General features: G+C 41.2%; 1 protein-coding gene and 1 long non-coding RNA gene across 12 annotated transcripts in view; one reads left to right on the top strand and one right to left on the bottom strand.

Moving 5' to 3' along the window:
* The window catches only part of DAB1 (DAB adaptor protein 1), a 703,351-nt gene that overhangs the window by 34,361 nt on the left and 646,496 nt on the right, over positions 1-22,494 (bottom strand). For 8 of the 11 annotated variants that reach the window (XM_043490444.1, XM_043490445.1, XM_043490450.1 and 5 more), the window contains one exon: positions 15,406-15,465. In XM_043490444.1, coding sequence (XP_043346379.1) covers positions 15,406-15,465 — 60 coding nt within the window. The remainder of the gene's footprint in view (positions 1-15,405; positions 15,466-22,494) is intronic. The other 3 variants (XM_043490447.1, XM_043490449.1, XM_043490452.1) reach the window with 1 other exon arrangement.
* Positions 1-22,494, top strand: part of LOC122455439 — a 36,277-nt gene that overhangs the window by 13,502 nt on the left and 281 nt on the right. The window lies entirely within an intron of this gene.

Genomic DNA, 22,494 nt, shown 5'->3' with positions numbered 1-22,494 from the left:
ACAGTTAGGTCATGTCTACACTGCACTTTCATTGTTAAAACTTATATTGCTCAAGGGTGTGAGAAAAACACTGCCCGAATGACAAAAGTTTTAATGATGAAAAGCGCTGGCGTGGATAGCGCTTCAATGGTGGGAGCCACTCTCCCGACGACAAAGTTACCGCCCCTTGGTGGGGGTGATTTTATTTTGTCACCGGGAGAGCTCTCTTCCGATGACAAAGAGCAGCTAAACTGTGCGCTTTACACCCGTGTGGCTGTGCCAGTGCAGCTGCGCCATTGTAAGGTGCGCAGTGTAGACATAGCCTTATGAGGCCTGGTCTACACTAGAAAATTTACTCTGGTTACCTACGTGTGTCAGTGGTGTGGTGTTTTAAATGTAGACACGCCATTTGCGTGGGGTGTTGGCGTGGCTGGAGCCATGATCGAAAGACTGGTGGATTTAAAACAATGCCCTGCGGGGCTTGGGGTGCCTGTAGGTAATTTATATCTACTAGGATCCCCAGGTGGAAGATGGATAGACATCTGGTAAATATAAATATAGTCTGGTTTAAGATAGTTTCCTCAGAAAAGCATTAGTTCCAAACAAACAATACTTGGCTTAAAGAAGGCTGTCTGGTCATCGAATGCCAGTGGTCATAGCTTCAGAATCCCAGGTACTGAACCTAACTCAGGTCTGCTGAGTTAATTATGGTAAATACCAGGCAACTGCAGCCCAAGGCCAGCCTGAGAATGGGAGACATGCATGATTCCACACCAAGAGAGGTGATGGCTCAAGGCCTGACACCGGATCGGGGAGGGGATGCGCTCAAAGAAACTAGGAGGGGTCAGAGGTGCAGTCAGCCCAATAACTGTGACAGCCAGCTGGTGACTCCCTTTTCTAGGACCATCCCCAGAGAGTTTAAAGCTGATATAGCTGGCTCTATACCACCCGCTCCTGGGTTCCCCCTGCACCCAACATAAGGGGTAATTCCGGGGAATGCAAGCAGCAAGTCAGGAGTGCACTGCATCCTGGAAATTCTGCCAGAATGGCTTTCTTAAGCAGCTCTAATTTAAGCCAAGGGGCTCAATCAGCATCCAGGCCTGGGGAAGCGCAAAAATGGAGTAATGCCACCTTTGCCTCCCATCTTCATATTATGCACTGATCACGGGTAAGCAACACTCCACTGCCTCATAGTCACATTGACTTTTATGTAGCAGCAGAAGAATGTTACTCTTTGACAAAGTTATGTTCTATATTATTTCTTAAAGTCACAGAAAATGATACAGCTTAATGGTTACTGCGTAAAGAAAATATAATAATATATAGGAAAACAATGCCAGGAAACTTCTACCTCTAATTTTCTGTTTCTCTGTACTGGAATTTTTTTGAGAGGTTAATATAGTGAAAATTCCATCCAGCTTCCATAATGCAGAAACTGGGTGGATGTTTGTGAATCTGCCTTTAAAAAGTTATCTGAATGCACAGACATTACAATACATCAGACACCATCATCATTTAATCCTGGAGCATCTGTACAAACACAAAAAGAAAAGGAGTACTTGTGGTACCTTAGAGACTAACAAATTTATTTGTGCATAAGCTTTCGTGAGCTACAGCTCACTTCATCGGATGCATTCAGTGGAAAATACAGTGGGGAGATTTATATACACAGATTCACAGAGAATATGAAACAATGGGTGTTACCATACACACTGTAAGGGGAATGATTACTTAAGATGAGCTATTACCAGCAGGAGAGCGGGGGGAGGGGGGAATGGCGGGGAGGGGAAGAAAACCTACAAACCCCCCCCCCCCCGCACTCCTGCTGGTAATAGTTCATCTTAAGTGATCACTCTCCTTACAGTGTGTATGGTAACACCCATTGTTTCATGTTCTCTGTGTGTCTGTGTATATAAATCTCCCCACTGTATTTTCCACTGAATGCATCCGATGAAGTGAGCTGTAGCTCACGAAAGCTTATGCACAAATAAATTTGTTAGTCTCTAAGGTACCACAAGTACTCCTTTTCTTTTTGCTAATATAGACTAACGTGGCTGCTACTCTGAAACCTGTACAAACACAGGGAAGACTTCAGGGTCAGCATTCACTCCTGTCTATGGCTAGTTCCTCCATTAAGCCCAGCCGGGTCATGTCCTGGCGTACAGTGTCCTATCACAGTCAGTGATCAGCCTCTAGGTCAAACTAACCTTCATTGTGTTTGTTTTATTTTCTTATCATCTTCTGCGGTACCTCACCATTATAATCTTTCTGATTATAGCCAATCCTCTACCCTGATTTCACTTGCTATTCTCCTTTTAACTTCATTTGTTTTAAAATCATTCCACTTGACAGCTGCCATCTTTTGAAGAACTCTCATCTCTACTGCCTCCAGCCTTCTGATCTCAGTTTCATTTAATGCAGCTGCTCCCAGCCCACAGAGTGTTAGCACGCTGGTTTGAGAAATTTTAATTTTGGTAGCAAACATGTTTCTATTAGTCCATAATTTCTTCAGTTTCTGTGCAGCAGTTGTAGCTAAGGAACATCTCCTTTTAACCTCATCCTTGATGGCAGAGCCATCCCTTCCTTGGGTAGGGCGAATCAGGGCGACTGCTCCACGCCCCGCGGGCCGGTGCGATTGGCTGTCGTGGTCGGTCTGGGAAGACATAGGCACAGGAACTAGGAGTGCGGGCAATGCTGCAGCACCCCCGAGGTCCCGGCTTCCACCCCTCTATTAAAAATGTTTCAGTGCCACTGTTGGAAGACGAATCCGTCACTTCCGCAGGGCCCACCATCTTGTTGGCAGATAGCGGAAACAGCACCCGGCTTGGCCATTCACATTTCGGTGCAGAGAGTCCCCAGCCCTGGCCAGAGATCTGAGCTGCCATGGCGCTATGACCAACAATAGCCCCGCAGTAGGCATCGGCAACTGCCAGCAGCAGTAGGCAGCCCAGCACTAGGCCAGATCCGTCCCGCCAGCCCAGATCTGTCCCGCCAGCCCAGCTGCCAATGCAGAGTGGGGCCTCCCAAGCCGGCGGGTGGTGATTTGTCCAGGTCCCGCACCCCACTAGGGACGGACCTGCTTGATGGAACCGTTGGCACTGATCAAACTTCCTAGGTAAATATAAGGTTCTGCTTGTTCTACTACTTCACTGCTGCTGCTGCATTTCAGCACATTATCTATTGTCTCTTTTCAAAGATACAATGCACTCTAAGGAGACAAAGTAGTATAAGTTCAATTTTCCAAGGCTGCAAAGAGTATAAGCATTAATTCAAACATTGTCTGCCAGTTGTATGATGTCACTTGCATAAACTAAGGGGATTAACTCTAGATCATCCAATGTCATACCCTCCAATTTGTCTAAAATTCTTATTGTCCAGTTTAAAAACATGAAGAAAAGTGATAGTGACTCCAGAGAATCACCACATCATATAATACTTTATTATTAACTTTTGCCATGAACACCACTGGTATAATCTATAATGGTCATCTGTTATATGTTGCCATGAGGATGTTAACAGGGATATGGCTGGTAAATGATGTTAATCAGAAATGGTTACTATACGGGGAGAATTTTTTAAAGCATGAACAACTTAACCATTTAATTAAAAATGAAAAAGTCAATGGAACTGATTCTCATCTCATCTATACCAATGTAAATCACAATTAATCCAAACCAATTCCATAGAAGTCAGTGGAAATAGCATGAAATTGGAATCAGGCCCATTGTATCAAGGGGAGCTAATCTCTCTTTTGGGCACACATCCTGCAAAATTCCATGTTAAAGAACAAAGCTAGGCAAGCCCAGTGACAGTGAAATGCAGTGCAAATGTAAGTCCAAAATCAGCCCTTCCTTTCTTTCAGGCTATTTCCACATCATCAGATCATTCTTTGTGCTCTCTGTTTGCTTGTTGGTTCCCTGCTGACATGGGAACCATGTGTTACATTGCATGTGTTACAAGCAATGCAGGCATGGAGACTGATCAAAAGGAGTGCTGCTGGGACACACTTGAAGATGTATGAGTAGTATCGTCATGGTGAATGCCTAAATTGAAAGTCACTGAAAACACTAAACTAGTAAATAAAATTTGGTGACAAAAACTTGGTGACAAAGAGCACAATATGAGACCACCATCTCAATGCTAGTACTGTGTGGTCCTAATTATGGAGGATGCAGTCAGATCTCTGCCTGCCTCACTGTTCCTCTATTGTGTTAAATATACCATTTTTGGCAGAAATATATTTGATTTGCTGAAGTTAACATTACAATTCTGTGAGAATTTGTACAGGTAAATTGCACTTGCTTGGATGTTTATAGAAAGCGAACACAAATTAGGGCACATGCTCAGCCGAAGGAAATTCATTTACAGATTTTAAGGGTAAATCTTTTGCAATATTTGCCCAAAACTACTCCCAGGTTACTTCAAGACAGCTACTACTCCCTGGGCTACTTCCCCATGGCCTCCTCCCAACACCTTCTTTATTCTCACCAAAGGACCTTCCTCTTAATGTCTGAAAATGCTTGTACTTCTCAGTCTTCCAGTAATATGCCTTCTCACTCTCAGCTTCTTGCACCTCTTGCTCCCAGCTCCTCGCACACACACCACAAAATGAAGTGAGCTCCTTTTTAAAATCCAGGTGACCTGATTAGCCTGCCTTAATTGATTCCAGCAGCTTCTTGATTGGCTGCAGGTTTTCTAATCAGCCTGTCTGCCTTAATTGTTTCCAGAAAGTTCCTGATTGATCTGGAACCTTCCCTGTTACCTTACCCGGGAAAAGGGACCTACTTAACCTGGAGCTAATATATCTGCCTTCTATCACTCTCCTGTAGCCATCTGGCCCACCTTGTCACAAATGGTACTTATCTCTGAAAGTAAAAACTGTGTTTCTTAGAAAATAACAGATACATATACTCAAAACTTTACCTTAAATCCTCTGAAAGAAATGCCAGTGTTTTTTGGTTTTGTTTTAACAGTTTCTCTAGGAGACATTTGAAATTCAGAAATTACTTTATTTTTATCTTATTTTTTATGGCCAAACTTTTTTTTTTTTTACTGTCACTACTTTAAAATTCATTCAACTGTACAACTATGAATTTTATACATAGCCGTATATAATTTTGAAGTCAGGAAAAGTATCTTGTGAAATAACCTTGTAACTGAACAAACTTCTAAGAGCTCTTTCTTTGACCTCAATAACTAACATTGTCCAGTAAAGCAGGTTTCTGAACAGTGAGATAAGAAAACAGCATCATTTATAATGATGCTTTTTCTACCCAAAACTTTATCACACATCTCCAGAACATATACTTGACATGAATAGGGAAACAGAGAAAGATTACTAAGCAAAGATATGCTAGCTGTTACAGGGTTTTGAGAATGAATGTTGGAGATGGGAAATTTATGGCTTATGGACACATTCAGGATCTGATCTTGCAAATGTAATTGTGCTCTCCCATTGGCACCAATGGGATTACTCATATGAGTAAAGATATGCAGGATGGGGCTCTCTGTAGATAACATAAATATAGCAGTCAGAGGCTGCTCAAGATAATCTGCCACCCTAGGCAAAACATCAGCGTGCCCACTCTCTCCTACCACACAGCATGAACCCTGTGTGCATTAATAGTTCCTTTACATGGGTGCCAGGCAGGGCCCAGTGGTCAGGAGGTGAACCTTCCAGCAAGGGTAAAAGGAACAAAGCCCCCTACACTTGAGGGTCTGCAGATTGAAGGTAGGAGGAAAATATTGAAAATAAGTCCCCCCTGAGAAAGTCTGGTCCACATGGACTGGATTGAACTGTGGTACTAAACCTGGCTGGATGGGGAAGTGCCTTCCCCCATCTTCTTGGGATCCTGTATAAAGGTTTATGGGACCTAAGTGACTCCTGTAAAACTGCACCCACATTTCAAAAGGGATGCCCATGCAGACATGGCACCTAGGTCAATTCCTCTTTGGGGATGAGAGAATAGCAAATATAGCAGTGTGCTCCTTTGTAAACAAGCTTCTCTGAAAAGACCTCCACCCTAAGAGGCCAGCAGGCCTGCCCAGCCCCACATTAGGGATCTATCCCCATGAGGACCATGTGCTGGGACTCATGGCATGGGGCTCCACATGCCCCACCATCCCATGTGAACCCCTCTGGGTGTCAATCCAAAGTGCACCCTAGGGTGCACAGGAAGTTGCATCAGGTCAGGGAGGTTGCAGGAAATCAGGATCTGAGTCCAGAAACAGAGTTTCTGGCCTGAGCCCCAGTCTAACTAAAGACCTTCCTAAAATGAGGCAAGTGAAATCTTCCCAGTAATCTACATTTTCAGAGTAAACTGGACTTTGAAATCTTTCCCTCTTCCATTGCATAGCAGTAATTGTATCTTGTATGACATCTATGCTCACTTTGTCAATGATGATTATAATTTCCTTCCGGTACAATGCTTAATCAAAAGGGAATACTGACATATGTTCAAAGTAGAAGTAATCCAATTATACACTATCTCCGTCAAATTTTTAAGATTAAAAAAAAGTCAACCATTTGGACTGTGAACAGAAATTGATATGCCATTAAAAAAACAAAATTAAAATGACTGTCCGAAGTACTACTAACATCTATTTTGTACATGCATCAGTATTCCTTTCTTATTAAGCATTGTACCATAGGGAAATTATAATCATCATATTGTAACTACTGCATTACAGAATGTTTACTGAAAGACTTCCAACTCAGTTACTGCTCTCACAATAGGATATAAACAAACTGCACTGATTATAGCACCTTTGAGAAACTAAACATAGCTCACATTGGAAACTGTCCCTGGGAGGGAAGTGTAGATAAGCTATAGATGTAGACAACGGCAACAGGAGGAAAGGGGAAAACACTAAATCAAGATGACTGCAAATGGCCAATGTACACATGCTATGTATCTCCAAACAGAAATGCTAGAAGTAATAATAAATCTGTCTTAATGCACATTGTGTAAAGAAATTGCAATTATTTTGAAAATTAGAGCCAATAGTAAATGCTGCTTTTATAAATGATACTCATTTGTGATGTTTTTTCTTTTACTTTTTGCAAAAGTGCTTCCAAAAATCAAAACAACTTGAACAAGGTTAAGTTTTCAGTTTCTCAATTTGTCATATATTCAAATTGAGAAGATGGGTAGCATTTTATAAATCTTATTACTTTATGTTTCCTCCCACAGAAGATTCTGCCAAGATTTATAATTTTTATTCTATTCCAGATAAAATGGGGGCAAAAACGTTGATTTTAATCCCCTGGATTGCTTCTCAATTAGTATGTCTTATCTTGACTTACACTAATAAATGGATTTTCAAACCAGTGGGCGTATGTTTTAAAAAAAAACACTCTTCTTTTAACCCTGCCATTCTGTAAAATCCACAAAAATAAAAGACTTTAAAAGAAAATACCAACCTCTTTGTTACAGAGAGTCAAAGAACTCAATTTATTGTGTGAGCACTTTGAGGACCATGCTTACTGAGGTAAGATCTATTGGTTTAAGGCAGGGGTTCCCAAACTTGGTTAGCGGCTTGTTCAGGGTAAGCCCCTGACAGGCCACGAGATGCTTTGTTTACCTGAGCAGCCGCAGGTACAGCCTCTCGCAGCTCCCAGTGGCCGCGGTTCGACATTCCTGGCCAATGGGAGCTGCGGGAGTGGCGAACTGTGGCCACTGGGAGCTGCGAGCAGCCCTACCTGCGGACGCTCAGGTAAACAAAGTGTCTCGCGGCCCACCAGGGGCTTACCCTGAACAAGGTGCGAACCAAGTTTGGGAACCCCTGGTTTAAGGTAAAGTCTATTTGCCAACCAAAGTAACTTTTATATCAACCTTTGGTATATGGGCTATTTCCCAGGTAGCTAGCACCTGTGGACTTGCTAATTTATTAGGGTTTTACTGTGGGCAGAAAGAGGCTTCCAGATACTAGGAAACAGGGCAGGTTTGGACTCGTCTGTGGATTAGGTCCCACCTCCCTCCCTTCTTTTAGGGGAATCAATCCAATTTCTGCTGCATCTAGTTCTGAGTCTATCACCTGTAGATCCAGAGTGTTCCAACATTCTTGGGGAGGAGAATATAGAGGCGAAAGGGGTGAAGGAAGACCCTTATTTGTTTGGGGAAGTCTAAACTGGGATGGATGCAGAGCTCCAAGTCTTAACCCCCAAAATCCAGTCTATGGAGACCTGGTACACATCACATATACACAGGTTTCAGAGTAGCAGCCGTGTTAGTCTGTATTCGCAAAAAGAAAAGGAGTACTTGTGGCACCTTAGAGACTAACAAATTTATTAGAGCATAAGCTTTCGTGAGCTACAGCTCACTTCATCAGTGAGCTGTAGCTCACGAAAGCTTATGCTCTAATAAATTTGTTAGTCTCTAAGGTGCCACAAGTACTCCTTTTCTTATCACATATACAGTACAAGGTGTATCCAACGTTTGCCTAACTATGGCACTATGGTCAGCTTACTAGGAGCGCAAGAGTTGTAAGAATGAAAGCAAGAGCATGATAGCTGCTCTAACTCTAATATGGAGGTAGACACCACAGAGACTACAAATCCCATGTGTGCTACATCTGCTCATGACAGAAAAATGATATGCGTTTGGAAAGAGATTGCCTTTGATTGCTGTCCTGTCTATTCCTGCTTCAAGGGAAAAGTGTTCTGTTTCTACAGACTGAAAAGAAAAGGGAACACTCAATTCCCAAAAGGGCTTTCAGGAGCGGAGCCGTCCCGAGTTTCTTATGTTCTTTGTTTTAGCCTTTAGAAAATTAATAGAGGCAACTTCTACTACTAAATAAAGTGTCCTTGTGTGCCTAAATCAGACACAGGTCACCTGGGTCATCTGCCATACAATGAATATGATATGAGTATGGATATGAGTCAGCAGTGTGCCCTTGTTGCCAAGAAGGCCAATGGCATTTTGGGATGTATAAGTAGGGGCATAGCGAGCAGATCGAGGGACGTGATCGTTCCCCTCTATTCGACACTGGTGAGGCCTCATCTCGAGTACTGTGTCCAGTTTTGGGCCCCACACTACAGGAAGGATGTGGATAAATTGGAAAGAGTACAACGAAGGGCAACGAAAATGATTAGGGGTCTAGAGCACATGACTTATGAGGAGAGGCTGAGGGAGCTGGGATTGTTTAGTCTGCAGAAGAGAAGAATGAGGGGGGATTTGATAGCTGCTTTCAACTACCTGAAAGGGGGTTTCAAAGAGGATGGCTCTAGACTGTTCTCAATGGTAGCAGATGACAGAACGAGGAGTAATGGTCTCAAGTTGCAATGGGGGAGGTTTAGATTGGATATTAGGAAAAACTTTTTCACTAAGAGGGTGGTGAAACACTGGAATGCGTTACCTAGGGAGGTGGTAGAATCTCCTTCCTTAGAGGTTTTTAAGGTCAGGCTTGACAAAGCCCTGGCTGGGATGATTTAACTGGGACTTGGTCCTGCTTTGAGCAGGGGGTTGGACTAGATGACCTTCTGGGGTCCCTTCCAACCCTGATATTCTATGATTCTATGATTCTATGAATTTTAGAGATAAAGGTAATTTGGCCACAAAGAATTCTAGAGATTGATATAACAGGCACAGCCATAAATTACAAAACTGATGGCAAGAGTCTCAGTGACAAAGAGTCTTATTTAAATTTCCCCTTGGATCCAGTTGGATCACCAGATATTGGGACCCGTGTAAACGGTGTCTTACCTTTAAGGTAAGGGCACCCAGGGGCCATATTGTAACAGGAGCAGCATATAAAAACCACAATATTTAGTACTTTCATGGTACTTCTAATCTTCAAAGCAATTACAAATATTAACTAATTATTCTTTTATTGAGTAGAACTTCATGAGCTGCAGGAAACCCATAAGGTGCTCTGTTTACTTCTGAAATAATGTATGTACTGTATTAACATTCCTCCCTTTCCTTTCAAATGCTACTAGCTAAGGGCAAAATCTCGATGGGGGCTTGGCCACTGACATCAATGATATCCAAATCTGGCCCTCTGTTTCAAATCCTGGGTCCTATTTAGGAAGATGACCTTTATGATGACCACGAGTTTCTGCCCCATGGTTTAAGGGGGTAAAATTCTGCTCTTTTACCATACAAAGCTCCCATTGGTGCCTTGTGGAAAAGTCATACTGAATGTAATAGGGAATATTTTTTACAATCACACTATAGAATTTAATAGAAAAGTACACCTCTGCTACAGAAATATACACAGTGATTCCAAAAGGCAATAAAATAGGACATCACTCTATTAAATTCAACAGGTTTTGGAGGTAATTTCTATAAAATCTGATTGGTTTAATCCTCATTAAAATTTACAGGACTTTCCTACAGAATCTGCATAGTTAACGATAGCAATGTTAGTCCTGTGTTGCTACAGGAAAAGCAGTCATAATGTGATTTGTAGATATCATTAAGAAACATGTCAGAACATAATGGGGACTAGTTCTCTACTGCTTCACATGTTATATGGTTATTTACACCAGTGCAAAGTAAGTGCAAAAGACTACCGCGTCAGACCTTCTTCTTTCCTTTTGCAAAGATGTAAGTGAATGAACCAAGTGCGAGGCAGTGGAAAATCAGGCCTGTTGGCCTCAATAAGATGAATGAAAAAGACACTTAAAATGTAGCTGAATTTTCTGTGGGATTCCCACAATGTGGAAGTATTTTAATCATGGATAACATCCATGATTTGTAATAGCCATACAATGGACCTAACACACAGCCCTAGCAAAATAAATGTGACCTCCAATGACATGACAAAATAATTGTGCCAAACAAGGACAGATTTTTGCCTCATTTCAATCAGCTGCACCCAGTGCCAGACTACAATGAATGCAGATGCTTTCTAGGATGCTATCTGTCTACTTCTGAATCCAAACTACAGGAAAAACAAATCTAAGTCGACTAAAGACATGACAGCGCAGTGTAACCCATCAATGCAAGTAGCATATGGTAAGATACACACTGCTAGAGGTCACCTAGCAACACTGCAAGGAAACATGTACAGTGTGACACAAGGCTGATGACATAGGTCACAAAGGGGATGGTACTCATGTGTTGACTGGAAACAAATCACTCTAATGTGGAGAGGCTGTTACAATAATGGCCTTTTGTTACAGTGTGAGTCTCACCACTGAAGACACCTGACAGCTACATCTCACCTTCAGTGCTGAAACTATACCGGGTTTATCGTTTCCATTACACACCAGTATTACCATTAGACCTAAAGGCAGTAAATTCACATCAAGCGCATGCTGTCAATGCATATTGCCCACACTTCACAAAAGTGCATCAGTCTATAGCAACCACTGACAGAATTTCTAATCCATAGAGGTCCATAGTATGCATCCATTTCTTTCTTTAAAAAAATTCCCATCCACCAAACATGTTTCATAGCCAGTATGTGAGGCAGTTGGGAATCAGGCTCTGAATCTTTATATGGCAGTAAGATGAGTTGTTTGAAAGCCTTCATAAAATTGTAAGCAGATAGTTTAGACACACTGATGAAAAAAGTAGGTTTTATTGTGACTTGACTGACAAGCTTAGTGAAGGGTATTTACAGTTTGACTCTTGTTACTAAAAACACCATGACAAATAAAACCTGACATGTATGTATAATGGGAAGATAGTGGAAAATTATGACAAAAGGAGCTCATTAAACAACTAGTACTTTTAGATTGGCTAATTTCAAATGCTGAGCCACCATTTCTGAGTGGCGTACACCCCACTTAAAAAAACATACCATTCGGGGGAAGCTTCATTTGCCTGGTGTCCATTCTAAATAGGTTTGTCTGGCGAAGGAAGCAGGTAGAGAACAGGGTATACCACAAGACAGGGGTCCTAGGGAGGAAGTTGAAAGCCGTGGAAGGAATGTTTAAAGAGGCAAGAGACATGTCTGGGAATGGGGATATATCAGGAGAACAGGAGCTGCTGCAAAGGGAAAGCAGCAAAGAACTGGAGAGAGAGCACAGGAAACCTAATCCCAGTGCTTTACATTTATAAAGAAATCTCTGCCCAGGATGTCTGAGAGGGAGACTTGTCTACAGAGCTGGGTATGAGGAGATTTGTATTCTGTTATCAGCAAGGCATTCCTTCTGACTTTCTGCGTGAGCTTGGGTAAGTCACCTCACAGCTCTGTGCCTTACTTTCATCATCCGTAAATTGGGGATAATGATACTTACCTCACATGCATGCCACGAGACTTAAGGTTGTAAAGACACTATACAAGCGCAAAGCATTATAATATTCTTGTTTCAAAGCCTATACATACAACCATAATGAATTAAGCTTTGTAACACAACTGTGAAGGAGAGTATATGTCATCACAATCCTCCTACAGATGGGAAGACAGATAATACAGAGGGGCTAAGGGCAAATTTTTCAAAAATGTCCAAGTGACTTAGGAGCCTAAGTCCCATTTCCAAAAAAGACTTGGGAGCCAAGTCTCACTGAAAGACAGTGTAGGCTTCTATGTGTAACTCACACACCTCCTGGATGTGGTGTTCTGTCCCATTTAGTGGCAACACGAGAGAGAGATTAATGAGTCTGCTCTACAGCCTTTGCTATGGCTTTTAGCTCATGCAGTAGAGGCTCATGCACTAAGCTCCAGACATCCCAGGTTTGATCCTGCCCGTCGACGACCAGGATCTGTCTATGTTACATATGTGCTGACATCACTTTTGAAAACTGGATTAGGCTTCTAAATCGCTTAGTGTTACCTTATGTAATTTAAATAAGGTCACATATTGTGCCCTGAGGCAAAACTGTGAACAAAACCAGGATTTTGACTCTCAATCCCCTGTTCCAAACTGTTGCCTTCCGGATCAATAACCACATGAGACAAAAATACTTGGGTTCGGAAATGGACTCGTCTATATTGCCCACTCCATCCATCTGAGCTCAGGTGAAATCTTCTGCATTTTTATGGAGGACTGTTTATACAAGAAAGAAGAGGGAATTCAAAATCCCTAATATCTATTAGAAACTAGAGAAAGCTTTCCCCTTATTTCAGCCTTTAAGAAATTAATGGAAGCAAGATATACTAATAAAGAAAGTGTCCTTGCATGTCTAAATCAGGCTGGGTAATTTGAGCACAAATTGAATTTTAGAAGTTTATGTAATAGGGACAGCTATAAATTGAAAAATAAAATCATGGCAAGCATCTCTATGACAAAGTGTCTTGCGTGCAGAAAGATGAGTAATAAAACTAGATGTGTAGCGGAATATTACACAGATTTTAATAGCTGCCTCGGTTTTCTATTTTATTAACCAATAGAAAGGTGAAAGGTCCTGGCTACTTATTTCGTACTTAATGCCTCCATTTTCTTTTTCTTTTCCATTTTCCATTAAAGTGCATACTGACACTGTGTTTTTCAGGTCCAATTATTTTGAATTTTACTGAGAAAGGGCCAAAGTGAAAGTTAATAACAAACTTCATGGAGTTGAGAGCTGCAATATGTCATTATGGGCTGAAGTCGGAGCCCAGCATCTTAACAAAATCATCATCTTTACCAGGGTAGTTTTACTGTACAAGCTTTTGCAAACACTTTAGCGAGAATACTGTACTGTCTTTCATACTGCATGAACCCTAAGCAGAGTCCAATATACAGAGTCAGTCTGAAATGCCATCAAACCCCCACTACAAAAACCCCAACTAGAAACTTGCACAGAAAATTCTGATACTGGACTCGGAGGAATTTATAACTATTCCTTGCCCACAACGATCTTAATTATTCAACAAGAATAGTCTTACTATAATTAGCCTAGCAACAAGAGGATCTCCCATAGTGGATTATTACAAACTATTTAGAGTGGGCTTTATTTCTTTGTTTGATTGTGTGTGACATCTTAGCTCCCACCATCCTCTTCGCTTCCCATCTTGCTCTTTGTGCTCAGCCCAAGTTGTACAGTGTACATTTTTGTTTTGCACTCTCTTGCCCATGGGCATTTTGGACTTAGAATCTCTTTCCTGACCTTTCATCTTTGCTCCTCTGCGCTCTTCTGCAAATCCTTCCTCAAAACACACTTTTCCCATGAAGCCTACTAGTCTAAATTGCCTCTCAACCTACCTTTATGTGTAAAACACAAAACCAGCCCAAACCTGTGCAACCCTCAAGATGCATGCCTCATAACCCTCAGTCAGTGCATAATCTTATCACTAAAGCCCCTGTCCTTCCACTCCCCTTACTGTTTGTCACTAGCCCTTTTTATATTCAGCTAAGGATATGGGGTCAATTCTCCACTGCTCTGCACTATGTGCATCTATGGAGAGTGAATGCAAAATGATAACAAGCTGATTTGGTAGCAATTGACACCCACTTTACACAAGTGCAAATACCCTCACAAGGAAAGGAGGAACCCAGCAGTCTTTATTGGTCTGTAACATGCCTTATACACATAGCAATGGTGGAAGGAAAACCTCCCTGTGCTGATTATGGCTAGTAATGACCACGAAAACAACATGCTAAAAATACAGCAAAGATTCTGTCAGTTGGGAGATTTGTTAAATGAGGTCCCTTTTTTCAGCCATCTGAGCTTGGACTATTTCTTTCTGGAGCTGCTCACTGTTATTCAGACAAATAGCCATTACCTATATATCTGTATTGCAATTGTACAGAGGTTACAATATGAAGTTACTAAAGAAGCTGGTTTTATTAAAAACGATTGCTTTCCTGTGCCACATGTTAAGTGGGATTTTTATATAGCTTTTTTCAGTTTACAGAACTGTAATTTTATGCAAGTTCCTGATGTTTGGTCACTGTCTAATTTGAAGCTTCTTATGCACTTTTTACACATCAGCCTATTGTATTTGCCAGGGGGTGGTTCTGAGAGGCTGCAGATGTTGCATCAAGCCCCCAAGAATTCTGACTCCTTCTGTCTGTTCCTAATGCTCCTCTCCTCACTTCCAACCCAGATGGCCCCTATGTTCACAGTTGTCCTTAACTAATTTAATAAACCTTTATAGAATGTACAGTTTTAATTGTAAGTATGGGGGAAGAAAATACAACCAACATCTACTCAGTATGGTGCTCTGTCCCTCTCTAGTGGTGGCTGGGTCAGATACAGAGATTGATGAGCCTACCAGAACTAGCTCTTTCGGCTCAAGCTGCAGAGATTTATACATTTACTGAAAGATTTCGCATTACAAGTGGTGAGAAGAGGGAGCGTGAATAAAAGAGATCAGGAAGGAGGAGGTTGTAGGTATTTGAGTGGGGTGACCTCAATAAATATGTACATATTAAGGGGCCCTAACTGAATAACTCACCCAGGTTCCCCAGTGGGATTGAACCAGTACTAGTATCGCAGAACATTGAAAATCACAATGCTAGAAGGAACCATACACTCCAGAGAATTATGAGAGTCAAAGCAGCTGTGCCACATACCACCTCTACCGTGTATAAACAGGGAAGATACTTACACTTACAGGTTGACTTTTTGGCACGTCATATACACCTTCCTTCTTTTGGCTCGTCGGAACCTGTGACAGTAAATCAAATGCACAATCATCATTGAGGTAGGAGTCTGGAAAAATTGAAAGTTGTAGCTAAGTTCCCTGTATTTTACGAAAGAATTAAGTCATTCTATGTGATTGAAATCAAGAATGATCACTTTTAATATAGGGAATGTCTTTCAGAGGAGATGACCATGAGTGGCAAAACTTGGATCTGTTTTTTGAACACCCCAAAGTTGCATATGGGTATGAACTTCCATGAAATTAAGGTGCTTTTGCATCCCTCTTCTACATAAGTGTTTGCTTTTTTCTAGGAGGGGTTAGGGGGTGCAAAATGGGAGTCATGTTTGGGCCAGGGCTCCATTTTCTCCTCAGATGAGCTTTTTTAATGGAGCTATCAGTTTGGCCAGCAGCAATATTAATGTCCTTGCCTCACCTAATTTATTATTGTTAATCAGAAAAAACAACAACTAGTCTTGGAAGGGTTAAATTTTTATCAGTAAATGCTGTTTTCATCACACACACATGACCCAACAAAAAAAATATTTCCATTGATGATGGCTGAAATTTAAAAATAGGCAAAGTAAGAAAAACGCTGCTTGAGAACTTACTGGCATTTGACTTAAGGATATTTACTTTTTATATTTTGACATGTGTTGTTGACAATTTGTGTTTTAATGGTGATATAGCTTTAAGGTTTTGAATCTCCATGTCGAACTGTAATTAAATAGCGATTATACAACCCTCACACAATTTCCTGAAACTGAAAATTTAAACAGATAAAAGTTGAAAAAAAAAAAAAGCTTAAAAACAAACATGGATATTATCTGTCAAAATAATAAAAAAAAATCATATTTTGCCAAGCCTAGTAAACACCCACATTCCTGGGGTGGGGCTAATCACAGGCCGCTATATAATGTGTGACCTAGCATTCTGCAACTCTTGATGAGAGGGAAAATGTCCTTTCAGAGTCTGGGGCAGCATCTACAGAAGCATAACGAGGGAACTGAAAAAAGAAAAGGAGGACTTGTGGCACCTTAGAGACTAACAAATTTATTTGAGCATAAGCTAAGTCATTGGCCCTTCTCCTGGGCACAGGCTGTTGTACTTTAGTAAGTTTTGGGCCCAACTCTCCTCCTATGCTTGATAGTCATGATTTATAATGTGTGAGGAGAAATTCCTCTAGTGTCAGTGGAGTTCAGCTACAGCATGAGTGAGAAAGGGATCGGGCACTCTCTGCTTATAAAGTAAATCCAAGAGAGCTATGATTTTTATGATCAGTTATGATTTTTTAAATCTGATTGCTTTTTCCTTCTAAAAAACACTGAAAGCCTGTTGTAAATGGGACATACCAAACTTAATAGTGAAACAAATGTCCTGTACATATAATATACCAGTATCACCTTTATATTGACTATCCTAGTTCTTTGGAAGAAGGTTATGTTTTAGAAGTCAATGAGCTTTACTAAGGAAATTAATCCTCACAAATGTAATAAAACATCTTGTAAATCTTTAAATAAATCTATTTTTTGCCCATATAATATTCGCATGTAGAGAACAAATACTCTGACAGAGATTATACAGTAGGTCAAGCCCACAATCTTACTGTAAATTTATCAGAAGTTACCTACCCAGTGAGATATGGCACAACCTCCAATTAGTCCAAGAGGGTGTCAGCCCCAACCATTCACACTTTCACAAAGCTCACATTTTATTATGACAATGTCATTTTTCAAGGAACACTATGCATTTTAAATAAGAAAATATAGAGGAAATCATCAAAAATACCTAAGAGATTTAAGAGCAAAGTCCCATCGAAAGAGAATGGGACGTGTTCTCCTAAACCTTTCAGGTGCTTTTTATTCCTATTTCAAGAATTTTCCTATTCCTATTTCAAGAATGACCAATGATAAGTATTTCCCATAGTGCTCTCATTGTGCCCTCCATTCTACTAAAAAATCCATCACATTAGATGTGTGAAGTTAGTAATAGTGGAAAAATTCAATTTAAGGGAATCAACCGTCTACCCATTGGCAGACTGCTATGTTGCACTGAAAGATCAGGAACCAAGAATTTTCCTTTAACAAGTTGCTTGGAGTTCTGTTATTCCTTGAGAGAGGTACAAACAGTACCTGAGAAGGTGCTGTATCTTTACTAGGATATTTTTCTTGAATGTAAACCAGAGCTGCCCATCACACTTCCTTATTTTCCTTTCTTCTGGAACAAGGTGATTTGATTCAGCAAAGGTTGCATATACCAATTGTAAAGGCCCTGGTGCGCTGCACTGTGTTCAGTATTTGAACGATTCACCACTCTTTTTTAAAGAAGTTGTAACTTCAATTTTCACTTCTTTCGGGGGAAGAAAAATTTGGACTCATTCCATTTAAATATCCCCACCTAGGAATCATTAGAGTCTTTGACACCTAGCTACTAATCATCATATATTTCAATGAAAAAGAACATGATACAACCTTGTGGCCACATCCTACTGAGTGAGGCACCCCTTGAAGTTAGATGTTTTAGCAAACCACAGTGGATTCTGCTGCAGGGCTGTAAAAGATTAAATCAAACCTTCTTGCTTTCCCCTTTCTATCTCACATTTGACAGCAGCATTACACTACCTTTTACTGAGCATCACAACCATGGGGTCACATTTAGACTCTTCGGTATCTATCTTATCCCATGTCCAAGCTCTCGTTAAGTTTTGTAAAAAGAAAAGGAGTACTTGTGGCACTTTAGAGACTAACAAATTTATTAGAGCATAAGCTTTCGTGAGCTACAGCTCACTAAGCTTATGCTCTAATAAATTTGGTAGTCTCTAAGGTGCCACAAGTACTCCTTTTCTTTTTTGCGAATACAGACTAACACGGTTGCTACTCTGAAACCTGTTAAGTTTTGTGACTCTTCCTTTCAGAACTTCTCTACAATTTGTCCTCTCCTCTCTCTCCCCTACTGCCAAAAGAGTGATCCACACCTTGTTTATTTGTTGCCACAAATAATACTACCTCCTCCTTTCTGCCCTCCCTTACTCACCTTCTCCTCCTAGCCATAACCCTGAAGCTTACAGTCTCTTTTGCCTTCTATAAAAGTGAAGGCCGTGTCTCCTTCGACATCAAAGTTCAGACTTGGTCTATTCTGATTGAACTGCCCTAGCCTACAGCTCAGCTCCCATGTATGCTCCACGCATGCAGGAAAATGTTCACTAACCATTTGGAATACAATTTTGATTCAAATATTGACAAAAAATTTTAAAGAGGTAATTTTCCTTAAGAAAATCTTTTCATGGGAAAAATTTCCAAAAACACTACTCAAGACTCTGGACCTTTTTCACACTGCCCCTAATAACTGGAACAGTTTCCTCCTTGTCACTCTCCCTCTTTTCCTCCTAATCGCTCTGAAAATTTATTATACTGAGCATGTTTTCCAACACTAATCTACTCTGGCAGGGTCACTTTCTGGCTATCCAAACCCCCTTTCCAATATGAGTATACGAAATAATGACGATCACATGAATCACAACATAACCACGGATCTGAGCTCCTGTAGAGAATATTGCCCATAAATCATCACGTTTTCCCTTTCCCCTCCCCATCACCATATTCTGCTGTATGCCTATCGTTGCTTAGGCCTTGTCTACACTAAAGGGAAAAGTCAATTAAGCTACGCAATTTGAGTTAAGTGAATAACGTAACTCAAATCCACGGAGCTTAGATCTACTTACCACAGGGTCCACATTACGCAACGTGGACAGGAGACGCTCTCCCGTGGACTCCCCTTAGTCTTCTCAAGCAGGAGTCGACGGGAGAGGGATCGGCGGTCGATTTAGCGGGTCTTCACTAGACCCGCAAAATCGACCGCTGATGCATTGATCACCACAGGTCGATCCTCCGGTAAGTGTAGACAAGCCTTTAGGCCTGGTCTACACTGGGGGAGGAGGGGAGAGGATCGATCTAAGTTACGCAACGTCAGCTATGTGAATAACGTAGCTGAAGTCGACGTACTGAGAACTACTCACTGCGGTGTCTTCACTGCAGTGAGTCTACTGCTGCCGCTCCCCTGTTGACTCTGCCTGCGCCTCTTGCAGCGGTGGAGTACAGGAGTCGATGGGAGAGCGCTCGGGGGTTGATTTATTGCATCTAGACTAGAGAGAATAAATCGACCCCCGCTGGATTGATCGCTGCCCGCCGATCCAGCGGGTAGTATAGACATACCCTTAGACTGCAGGCTCCTTGGGGTACAGACCTTGCTTTCACCTTTGGCTGTAAAGCATCATAAAGACCAGTGATACTATATAAATAATATGAAATTAATTAATAAAGGCCCCAGTCCATAAAAATGATGGCACTAACATAAAACCAGCTGTCAGGTAAGGAAATGTGATGAAAAGTCCGGTACAGAAAGGACTGCTGCATGTTTGGTGGTCAAATACCACAGTAATTAGTGCATTAGAAATACATGGGTAGATTAGATTAGATTAAATACACAGAAAAAGCACACACATACACACACTTTGGGGTAATGAGTCAAAGAAAGAAATTAATAGAAAAACCATGCCTGATAAGAGAAAATGCAAGCTCAGTGATATTAAACAGTGGAATGTTATCCCAATAGTGAGATTTAATGTTTATGTTTTTTATTTAACTAACTACCACTCAGGGACCTTTTGAACTTGTGGGAAAATGAACTCTTTGTACAACAGCCTTAGGTAGGAAAAGCAGGATGGCACCACAAAAAGAAGGTGTGAATAAGACCGAACACAATGTCTGAGATGGAGGACACTTGTTCCTGAGGAGCCAGCCACAACAGAGAGAAACTGCCTTGAGTCAAAACATCGCTGTGGCCTGTCTGTCTTGTACACTGCTTATTAAAGGCAATGAGGATGTGTCATTTCAGAGTGCTTAGGTTACAGGACAATGAGGAGCTTGCAAGTTTCCCATAGTTAAGTATGGACAGAAACAGTAACTTGTAGGAGACAGAAAGAATTAGGCAACAAGGAAGAATCTAGTTCAGAGGAATCTTACTAATGATACTAAACTGACTGGTTCTGAGTTAGTCAAGACCTGTAAAAGAAACAGCCTTTTCAATGATGTAAGTGTAATCGGAAGGTTGTGAGCACCTAGATTTACAGCAGCTAGGGAAATCATGAGGTACATTGAAACTAGAGTACCATGGCCATTGGAAACTCTACTGTGGTGATACTTCAGTGTTTGTCTATTGCAATAGATAACTAAGATCTGTGGTTAGCTAATCTCAGTGCTAGCCATATTCAATGTATTGCCTATAGTTAATGTAGAGAAGTACAAGGGATCACAGGTAAAACTGGCATAATTTTCATTGTCACCACTTAGAAAACTTTCACCATGTCCAGCTTCTACCAAATGAAGCCTTGAACAATTCACTGGTGACTCAGAGGGCAGAGGCAGCACTTCCAGATCAGTACAGATCTCATCCCTTGTTTACCATCCTTTCTTTCCATTTTAGCAAAACCTTGGAAACACTATGGTTATTCATTCACATTCTCTAGGTCCCGCAGAACAAATGGTTTTGATCGAGTCCGGTCTGGTTTCCATCACTCCTGGAAAGGCAACTGCCATTTGTATGAATGGGCTCCTCTCTCTCATTCTTCTCAACCTCAGTGCCTTGTCTCATACCATTGACCATGACTCCCCTCTCAGCCACCTATAACACGTCTTAGGGATCCCCTTCACCTTCCTTTCCTGGCTTCACTGATACTTCTTCAACAGCTCTGCATTTTGGTCACCACCAGTTAAAATATCTTAAGCTGACTGCATGCATTTGATATGAAAATTATGGGGTAAGCAGGAGTAGGACGCTTACAAAGAGAATTTTAAATAAGGTCACTTTTCAGACAGCAACTACACTTCAAACCATGTGTCCTAGCTCAGCAGTTCTCAAGCAGGGGTCCAGGGCCCCCTGAGGGGATGTGAGCAGGTTTCAAGAGTCTGCCAAAATAAACAAGAAAGCCGAAGCCCGAGCCCCATCACTCGGGGCTGAAGCTGAAACCCAAACAACTTAGCTTTGTGGCATGGGGCCCATGGCAACTGCCCTGCTTGCCACCCCCTAACACTGGTCCTGGCTTTTAATCTGCAGGATGTGCAGAAAAGCAGTTCTTGTGGCACAGGTGAGCCGTGGCTATTGCATGTTGGGGGGCCCTCAGAAAGAAAAAGGTTGAGGACCCTGTCCTAGCTTATCTGTAAACTTAACACACCCTGTGTGCAGGGAAATATATTCACCCTGAGTGGCTTTAGCGCACTGGCAGTGGGCTACATAGCCTGTTTTAGTTAGTGATGGGAGAACAACACAGCTTTGTAGGCTTAAATGAACATATGCACTTAATGAGCCAATGATTAAATTACAGAATGCACTAAATCCCACTCATTTACTTGTGTTCCACCTTCTTACTCCTCTCTCTTCTGGCCTAAATCCCATTCTGTTCCTTTGTTCTTCTACTCTTTTCTTCATTCTTTCTTTCATTACTCTCTTTTTTTCTTTTAATTTCCCTCCCCTACTCCTCCATTCCATCCCAACTTGTGTCTGTTTTTAAAGGTTTGTGTTACAACCAGATCAACCTATACTACATCCCAACAAAATGCTGGGGCACTTTGTAACTCTCCACCCTAAGAAAGATTTATTGAAATCTTGATTTTCCGGTTATAATTTCTTTTAATAGAACAGAGATCTCTCTGTCTCCAGATATGCTCTTGTTTGTGATTTAAACTGAATTAAATAATCTTTTGATAAGTCCTGCACTGACCCCTGGAGGATGGACTGAATGACAAAAGGGGTATTTTAGATTACCATCAATGGGAGATTTGTCAGAGTACAGAAAGCAGGACTGGGCTGCGTGTGTGTGTATGCACATTGTAAAACTGGATGCAGTTATAAAAAACACTGCAGATTAAAAGGAAAGAAAGGAATCCACTATTTGTCATATTATACAGAGTGCATATTATTTAGGACCCTTCATCAGTTACCAAAGATAAAGTGGATACATTTTGAAAGCATACTGAGACTGTGAAAATTATTTATATTACT

The sequence above is a fragment of the Dermochelys coriacea genome, chromosome 8, assembly GCF_009764565.3.
Source record: "Dermochelys coriacea isolate rDerCor1 chromosome 8, rDerCor1.pri.v4, whole genome shotgun sequence".
NCBI classification, from domain to species: Eukaryota; Metazoa; Chordata; order Testudines; family Dermochelyidae; genus Dermochelys; species Dermochelys coriacea.
Note: the sequence above shows the minus strand (reverse complement) of the source record. Positions and strands in the feature narration are given on the sequence as shown.